We start from the raw sequence: 8353 nt of genomic DNA, 5'->3' as shown, positions 1-8353 counted from the left end.
CCCGCCAAATACCAGGCAAGGGAGGGCCCTGGACTGTGGTCTGCCTGCCCCAGGCCCCTGATGCTGATTCACAGGATAGACCCAGTTGCCCTGCGCAGCCCCAGGGACAAGCAGTGGTTGGCAGGGCGGGTGAGGCAGGAACTGCAGGGGAGGAGGAAGCTGCAGGGGAGGAGGAAGCTGCAGGGGAGGCGGGAATCGCAGGTATGGAGGGAGACACAGGTGAGGAGGAAGCCTTAGGTGAGGAGGGAGCTGAAGATGAGGAAGGAGCTGCAGGTCTGGAAGGAGTTGAGGGTCAAGCAGGAGCTGAAGGTGAGGAGGGAGCTGCAGGTGAGGAGGGAGGTGCAGGTGAGGAGGGAGCTGAAGGTGAGGAGGGAGCTGCAGGTGAGGTGGGAGCTTCAGGTGAGGAGGGAGCTGAAGGTGAGGAAGGAGCTGCAGGTGAGGAGGGAGCTGCAGGTGAGGCAGGAGATGCAGGTGAGGAGGGAGCTGCAGGTGAGGAGGGAGCTGCAGGTGAGGCAGGAGATACAGGTGAGGAGGGAGCCTCAGGTGAGGCAGGAGCTGCAGGTGGGGAAAGATCTGATGGTCAAGCAGGAGCTGAAGGTGAAGCAGGAGTGTCAGATGAGGAAGGAGCTGCAGGTGACGACGGAACCTCAGGTGAGGCAGGAGCTGCAGGTGAGGAAGGAGCTGCAGGTAAAGCAGGAGCTGAAGGTGAAGCAGGAGCTGAGTCAGATGAGGAAGGAGCTGCAGATGAGGAAGGAGCTGAAGGTGAGGAAGGAGCTGCAGGTGCGGAAGGAGCTGAGGGTCAAGCAGGAGCTGCAGGTGAAGCAGGAGCTGCAGGTGAGGAAGGAGCTGAAGGTGAGGAAGGAGCTGCAGGGCTGGAAGGAGCTGAGGGTGAAGCAGGAGCTGAGGGTGAAGCAGGAGCTGAAGGTGAAGCAGGAGCTGAGTCAGATGAGGAAGGAGCTGCAGGTGAGGAGGGAGATGAAGGTGAGGAGGGAGCTGAAGGTGAGGAGGGAGCTGCAGGTGAGGAGGGAGCTGCAGGTGAGGAAGGAGCTGCAGGTGCGGAAGGAGCTGAGGGTCAAGCAGGAGCTGAGGGTCCAGCAGGAGCTGAAGGTGAAGCAGGAGCTGAGTCAGATGAGGAAGGAGCTGCAGGTTACAGAAATGTTGCAGGCGTGGCAGGACTTCTGAGTATGGCAGGACCCACGGGCGGGGCAACGGCTGCGCCTGAGGAAGCAGTTGTGACAGCGGCAGGCGCCATGGGTGAGGCAGGGCCCGGGACCCAGCAGTGGAGGCAGGCCTCGCAGCCCGTGCTGGACAGCATGGGCTACCAGGAGCTGGGAACCTTCTCTGGGCTGGAAGAGCCGGGCCACGGGGAAGGGTCCTCTGAGAGCTGGCTGGAGCAGGCCAGCCACACGCTGCACCTGTGGCGCCACGTGTCTGAGAGGGAGAGGAGGAGGAGGCTGGTGGAGAGCTTGCGCGGCCCCGCGCTGGACCTCCTGCGCGGCCTCCTGGCGGAAGATCCCGAGCTGGCTGCCCAGGACTGCCTGGCCGCGCTGGTGCAGGTGTTTGGGAACAAGGACCCCCGGGGGAGTGCTCGGCTGAAGTTCGTGACCTGTGCCCAGCGGCCCCAGGAGACTCTCTCTGCGTACGTGATGCGCCTGGAAGGCCTGCTGCAGTCGGCCCTGGAGAAGGGGGCCATCCACCCGGCCATGGCGGACCAGGCGCGCGCCCGGCAGGTGCTGACGCGGGCCCGGCTGAACGACACGCTCCGGGACACGCTGAGGAGGAGGCGGCTGATGAGGAGGCCTCCCGGCTTTGCGGGCATGCTGCGGCTCATCCAGAAGACCGAGGCCTGGGACGCCGACCCGGCTAGCAGGGAGCACTTCCCAGGGCAGGAAGAGGCCCGTGTGGACGTTGCAGTCCTGGCAGCAGCCGCCCAGGCCGCCCCGGCCCATGAGGCCATCACCGCAGGCACCACTGCACATGGCACCAAGGCCTCCCCGGCCGGTGAAGATAGCACCGCCCAGGCCGCCCGTTCCAAGGAAGGGAGCGCCGAGGACCACCCGGCACGTGAGGAGGCCAGTGCGGCAGTTGCCGGCACTGCCAAGGCTGGCGAGGCGGCCCCTGAAGACCATGGTGCCGCCAGGGCAGCCCCTGAAGACCATGGTGCCGCCAGGGCAGCCCCTGGCCCTGGGGAGACCAGCAAGGCGTCCACGGCCACTCAGGAAGATGGAAGTGCTGCCGCCCCTGCGGGCCTAGGTCAGGCAGGACCCTCAGATGCCCCCGGGGTCCCCATGCCTGGCCGGATGGGCAGTGCTTCCCCGGTGGCCCCAGGAGGTCCTGGCTGGGAGCCACAGGGCCTCGCCCAGGCAGAAGGCCAGGAGGCCGAGGAGACCCCCGAGGAGGGGCTCAAGCCCATCCCAGAAGAGCCGGGAAATGAGGACGGGGCTGCAGAGATGAGCCCCCCGGGGTCCACCTCGGGCCACTAGGCTCAGCAGGCCGTGGGGCTGCCAGGCTTGCAGGCAGGGGGAGGCCAGGCCTGGCAGCCTACTGGCCCCATATTAGGGGCCACTCCAGGTGCCTGGGCCTCCCTCCTGAGAGGGGACCCCTATTCATCATCCCCTGGGGCAGGTTGCTCCCTGTACTGGCAAGCCCAAATGTGTCCCTGTAGGCCCCAGAGGGACCCAGGTGTCAAGGAAACCCCCAGCCCCCGCTCCCCTCCCCCCAACACACACACCCTAGCCATCGTCCCCTCGCAGAGCCCTGAGGTGCGCCACGAGCCAGCCAAGGCTCTGGTCTCTGTGGGCCAGTGTCGTGAGCTCAACGTGTGCTTTCTGGGCATAGATTCAGGCCCAGCGCTGCTTCTTGTTGTGGAAATGTGCATGTGTTCTCCTCTGAGCAGTTCCCCCAACCCCTGCACGGCGTGGAGACCCCGAGCCCAGTCCCAGGAGCCGGCGGGAAGGACGGGATGGACGAGGTCACAGCCAGCACCCACCCCAGGACCTGGGATCCCACCTGGGACCTTGGGAAGGAAGACCTTGACCGGGGCTGCAGGAGGTCTGCGGGAGGCCCCCCAGGGCTTGTGTTCTGCTGGGCCACCCCGTTGTTCCTCGGGACTCCACGTCCCCGGCTCGGTGGCGTGCGCCCTGCTGTGGGACTGTCCTGTGCCCGCCATAGGGCAGGGCCAGGCCCCGGGCATGTGGGCCTGAAATGGAGGGTCTGCCCTGGGGGGAGCGGGCATGGCCGGCGCCCATCCTCCTGGCGAGAGGCCACCCGCGGGGCCCTCAGGAAGGGAGACTGTGGGGAGATGGAGGGCCGCCGGGTGGGGTGTAGCGGAGGCACCTTTTTGAGGACCCTGGGTGGGGCCGGGACGTGTGAGCTCCGGTGGCCGTTAGAAGTTCCTCTGTGTGTTGTTATGCCCTGTGTTCAATGGTTTCAGTCAATGTTTCTGTTTAATAAATTTCCCTGAACGTTTCATCTGAGTCTGGCCTCTGCTGTGGGCAATGGAGGGAAAGGGCTGCTGCGGGTGGGGGCGGGGGTCCAGAGTCCGATTCCTGCTCAACACCCATGGGACACCTCTCCAGGGAGAGGGTAAGGTAGGCACTTTGCAGCCCCAGACATTGTGAGGGTTTTTCTTCCAGTTCATAGGTGAATCGTAAAGTTTTAGCGACCTTGACCGTGGGCCGCGTCTCGGGCGATGCTCGTGCTTGAAATCATGGGTGCTGTGCACGGCCCGGAAGGCCAGGGGACACACAGGAGGACTTCTGACCTCGTGGGTCACACGTGGGTCCGTGCACGTGTGCCTCGCCCGGGGGCTCCGGGACCAGAAGGCCGTGGCCGGTTTGCACGAGCGCTCGGCCTGTGGCTCTGCACCCGTGCACGAGTGTCTTCGTGCCCCCTGCGATGACGGGCGTGAAGCAGGAGGCTGACATGCTGACGGGCCTGCCCTTTATGATGTCACTTCCTGGCTGGGCTGTGCTGTCACCCCCGAGCAACCGGAGCACTTCTGTGAGGGGCTGAGCGGGAGTGTGAGCCCAGGGTGCTGCCGGCCGCGCTGCACTGTCCCGTTTACGTGGCGGAGGGGCACGCCGCGCTCCGCATGGCTGCGGACGAGAAGGGCCCCGCCGCGGGCAGGGCGCCCGGCTTCGGCGAGGCGCCTCTTCCTCCCGACACAGCGGCTCCGGCCCTCGGCTCAGGGAGCTGCACCCCCCAGTCCCTCGCCCTGGACCAGCCCGTACCCGCGGGGCACCCCGACCTCAGGCTGCTGCCTGGAGAAGCCGCTTTCCAGGATTTGACGGAAGAGCCTTTGTTGAAAAGGCCTCGCACCGCCTGCGAGGCCGTGTGGGAAGGCAGCCTGCTCTTCCACCCCTTTCCCAGGAAGCTGTGGACGAACGTCCACAGCAGTCGCTTTGCATCCATTGGGTGGAATGAAGACGGAACTTGCATAGGCGTCAACAGGCCGCTGTTTCAAAAGGAGGTTTTGGACAGGGACGGCCTAGACAAGGTGTTCAAGACAGAACGTGTGGAGAGCTTCATCCGCCAGCTTAACCGCTATGGATTCAGCAAAGTGTACCAGGACATGCACACGTCCCTCTGCGTGACCAACCTGTCCACGAAGGAGCGGCCCGCCCACGTCCTGAGCGAGGTAAGGAGGGCGGGGGACGGCGGGGGAGGAGCCCTCTCCAGGGGCTGAGCCGCTGGGCCCGGGGGTGGGGGGCGGGTGCCAACCCCGGGGCCGCCTGGGACGGCGGCAGGCGTGTCGGGAGAGCTTCCTTTAAAGGTGGTACTTGGGCACCGGCGTGACGGCCGGAGCTGGCAGTGCCGCGAGCTGTGTTGGGACGTTGTTATGGGGGGACCCGAAACGTTCTCAGCACAAGGACGTCACTTCTCTCCCTCCTCCTTTTCCCTTTGGTGTGTCTGTGTGAGGTGATGCGTGTGAACTGGACCCCCTGTGGTGATCATTTCACAGCACACGCGGGCAAGGCGTCATCCTGTACTCCTGACACGTGGGCAGTGCCGCTCGTGCCTGACCCGCAGTCACAGCGGGGGACAAGAGGACACTGCTGCAACGCTGGCCCTTCCCGTCCTCCTGCTCGGGGACAGTGGCCCGCCGGGGGGAGGGGGGAGGTCTGTGTGCCCCCTTGACTCCCATAGCTCCAGAGCATCACTTGAGTGGGGGCGCAGGTCCTTTCCTGGGAAGCAGTCAGCGTCCCCGGTCTGGCCCCTGGAGGTGCTGGCCAGGGGGCGATTCGGACACTTCCTTAGAAAGCTACCGAACCTTGTTGCAGTCTCGTACCTGCAAACGCCAAGTCCCCTTTCGTGGGCCTTGTACTCATACTAAGGGGCCATTTTCAGTCATTTTCCAAGGGCGAAAGGTGATGGTGAGTGAGCGAGTCTCAGGGATGTCAAAGCTGGGGCACAGCGTCCTGCTGGGACCGGGTCCCGCTTTCTCCAAAGAGGCCCTGGGTCGGCTGGGGGAGGGCGCCCAGGGGCCCAGCCAGGCGGCTGCTGCTTGCGAGCAACTCTTTTGTGACTCGGGGTTTCCTTTTCTCTCTCAACCGCGACCTCAGTTACACTTCTACCACAGTCCCCTGTTTCAGAGACACTGCCCGCACCTCCTGGTGAGGATGAAGCCGAGAGTACACACTAAACCAGCATCCGGGCAGGTGGACAGCGAGCCGGCAGCCCCGGGGCACCTCCCGGCGCCCAGCGCCGCGGAGCCGCAGGACGGCCTCCCACCGTCTCCTGAGCACATCCAGGGGACCCCGAGCTACCCGCAACTCGACCATGCCTCCGCCCTGGCCGGGACTGACCCTGTCGCTCCGGCCCCTCCTTGGACAGCAGCTGAGCCCCCCGCGCCGGATCCCAACGTGCAGATTCTGGTCCCTCTAGTCCCTGTCCTGGCAGGGGTGGCCCAGCCAGCCGAGGTGCCCTGGCTCTGCTGCGCCTGGCCTCCCGCCCAGATGAGTCCTCCCTGGCCCGTGCCGGGCCTGGCGGCCACGCCCTCCCAACTCCTCAGCCTGCCCCCCCACCCCGCGCAGTTCCCGGGGGCCGCGCTGCTGCCTCTTGCGCACCCTGGGTGCCTGAGGTGGCCGCCAGGCCTGCCGCCTCCCTGACCTTGATCCGTCGGCCGCTGAGCCACTTCTGCCATCGCTGCGTGGGCTCCCGCTCTTTCCTGGAATACCCGGCCCCTCCAGGCAGGCCCACAGAGGACCCTGACCAGGCAGACCCTGCAGACACACGGAGGTGGTAACACGGCCAGAACCTTGCAGGGCAGTAAAGAGCACGGGGACATGAGAGCGATGTTCCACCCAACACGTGTCTGGCGCCTCCGTCCTGGGCGTGGCTGAGCAGTTGAGTCCCCTCAGCAGGAAACGATGACAGGTGACAGCCCACCCCCGGCACAGTGCGGGCACCTAGCAGACACCTGGAGAAGCCCCTCAGACGCCCTGTGTCCACCCACTAGAAAGACCCTTGAAGGGCTGGACAAGCACAAGGAAGGCCCTGGCACCCGCGGCTTCACAGTTGCGGGGGCATCGTGTCCAGCAGGGTCTCGATTTGACAGATGAGAAGAGCTCAGGCCTCCCCTGGTCAGAGGCCTGAAAAGAGCCCTTACTGTCCTGAGACGCACAGGTGTGGAGGTGACGGTCCCTGGCAGGGGCCTGCGGGTGTTCAGTTTGGGGGTGCTCTCTGGTGTCTGGACAGCAGGATTGAGGTTTGCTTTTCACTGCGGGTCCTGCGTCTGGAGACATTTTCCTGGTTCTCTTTTCCTTGCCTTTCGAGCTAAACACTTCAAGGGCGCCATGCTCCACCACCGTCTGGGCGCTGGGGTGTCGCGCTTATACCGCGAGTCCTTGTGGTCAGCGCCCAGTGATGTGTACAGAGCACTGAAGGCCAGGGCGCACCCCCAGCTCACAGTTGCTGCCTCCACGTGTGGGGGATGGGCCGGGGGACCTGGCCAGGACTCTGTGGCTGTCACAGCGATAGGGCGACATCCCCTCCCAAACACTGCTAAGGAGGGGGCGGGGAGCGGGAATTGCCTGGAGTTCCAGGGGTTAGGACTCCATGCTTTCACTGCGGTGGCCCGGGTTCAATCCCTGGTCGGGGATCTAAGATCCCCCAAGCCTTGTGGGGTGGCCAGAAACACAGAAAAGAAAAAAACAGGTGGGTTGGGGGAGGAGGGGAAGTAGACCCAAGGTACCAGGAATGATCCAAGCACCAGCAGCCAGAGGAGCCCCGGGTCTGCCCGGGTGAGGGGTGGTCCCATCTGCCGCTCCCGTCTGTCACAATGCAACAGCTAGTGCACGTCAGGGGGGTCTCTTGAGCAGCCCAACAGCAGCGCCCCAAGTGAACGATGCAAAAATGGACAGAGGGGACGGAAGAAACCGGTCTACAGTAGAAGTGGGAGACTTCGGTCCCCCCTGTGATGGATTCAAATGGATCCCCCAGCTCCCACCCCAACCATTAAGTCCACCTGTTGCAGTGCTAATCCCAAGGCGCATGTATTTGGAGATAACGCCCTTGGGGAAGTCAGTAAGGTTAAATGAGGTCACAAGGGTGGGGCCCCAGTCCGACAAGAGCGGTGTCCTTTGGAAAAGAGGAAGAGACACCGAAGATCTCCCTCCCTCTCTCCCTCCCTCAGCCTCTCTTCCTCCCTCCCATCCTCCCTCTCTCTCCCTCCATTTCTCTCCCCCCCCACTCTCTCTCCCTGCCTCCCTTCTCCCCCACAACCTGTTCAGAGAAGCAGCCAAGTGAGGGACCAAGAGAAAACCAGCTGTCTGCGAGCCAGGAAGAGACGCCTTCCCTCACCTGAGACTGCACTTTCCAGCCAGTTGACGTTGGACTTCTAGCCACCAGGACTGGCACCCAGTACATTTCTGTAGTTTTAGCCACCTCCTCTGTGGGACTTGGCTATGGCAGCTCTAAGCAGACTAACACAGCCTGCTTTCATTATGGGTACAGCGACCAGACAGCACCGCAGTACGGGAATCACAGATTTGAACAGCACTGTACAAAGACTAGGTCTCATGACATGTGTAGACTATTAGCCCCAAGAACAGAGTAGACACGTGCTCGTCAAGCGTACCTAGAACGTTCTCCAGGGTACTCCACGCGTCAGGCCACACAGCATCCCTCAGTAAACTTAAGGGGATACAAACAAAAGGGCTGAAATCATACCAATTATGTTCTCTGGCCAAAATAGAGTGAAATTAGACCTCAATAACAGAAGGAAATGTGGGAAATCTGCAAAGAGAGGGAAATTGAGCCGTGCGTCCCCAAATAACCGCATTAGTCTGGGACGATGCCAAAGCCCACAGCACAGGATGAGGGGCTGAAACAGCAGACACAGATTCTCACG

The 8353-nt window shown here is 63.5% G+C and overlaps 2 protein-coding genes across 2 annotated transcripts; both read left to right on the top strand.

The window, feature by feature from the left end:
• Positions 1–1192: 1192 nt before the first annotated feature.
• On the top strand, positions 1193–3447 carry LOC307180556 (paraneoplastic antigen Ma6F-like). Its single transcript, XM_079910937.1, has one exon. The coding sequence runs from the start codon at positions 1251–1253 to the stop codon at positions 2481–2483; it is 1233 nt and encodes a 410-aa protein (XP_079767063.1). The 5' UTR covers positions 1193–1250; the 3' UTR covers positions 2484–3447.
• A 646-nt stretch (positions 3448–4093) lies between these two features.
• Positions 4094–6110, top strand: LOC307180683 (heat shock transcription factor, X-linked-like; the record flags this gene model as incomplete). Its single annotated transcript, XM_079911048.1, has 2 exons — positions 4094–4639; positions 5595–6110. The coding sequence occupies 2 exons, from the start codon at positions 4094–4096 to the stop codon at positions 6108–6110; spliced, it is 1062 nt and encodes a 353-aa protein (XP_079767174.1).
• Positions 6111–8353: the final 2243 nt, after the last annotated feature.

The sequence above is a fragment of the Stenella coeruleoalba genome, assembly GCF_951394435.1.
Source record: "Stenella coeruleoalba genome assembly, chromosome: X".
In the NCBI taxonomy this organism is placed as follows: Eukaryota; Metazoa; Chordata; class Mammalia; order Artiodactyla; family Delphinidae; genus Stenella; species Stenella coeruleoalba.
This window is presented reverse-complemented; position numbering and strand designations above follow the sequence as displayed.

Coding starts and splice junctions, on each gene's coding strand:
- LOC307180556 (XM_079910937.1), top strand. CDS start 1,251: ATGGGTGAGGCAGGGCCCGGGACCCAGCAGTGGAGGCAGGCCTCGCAG.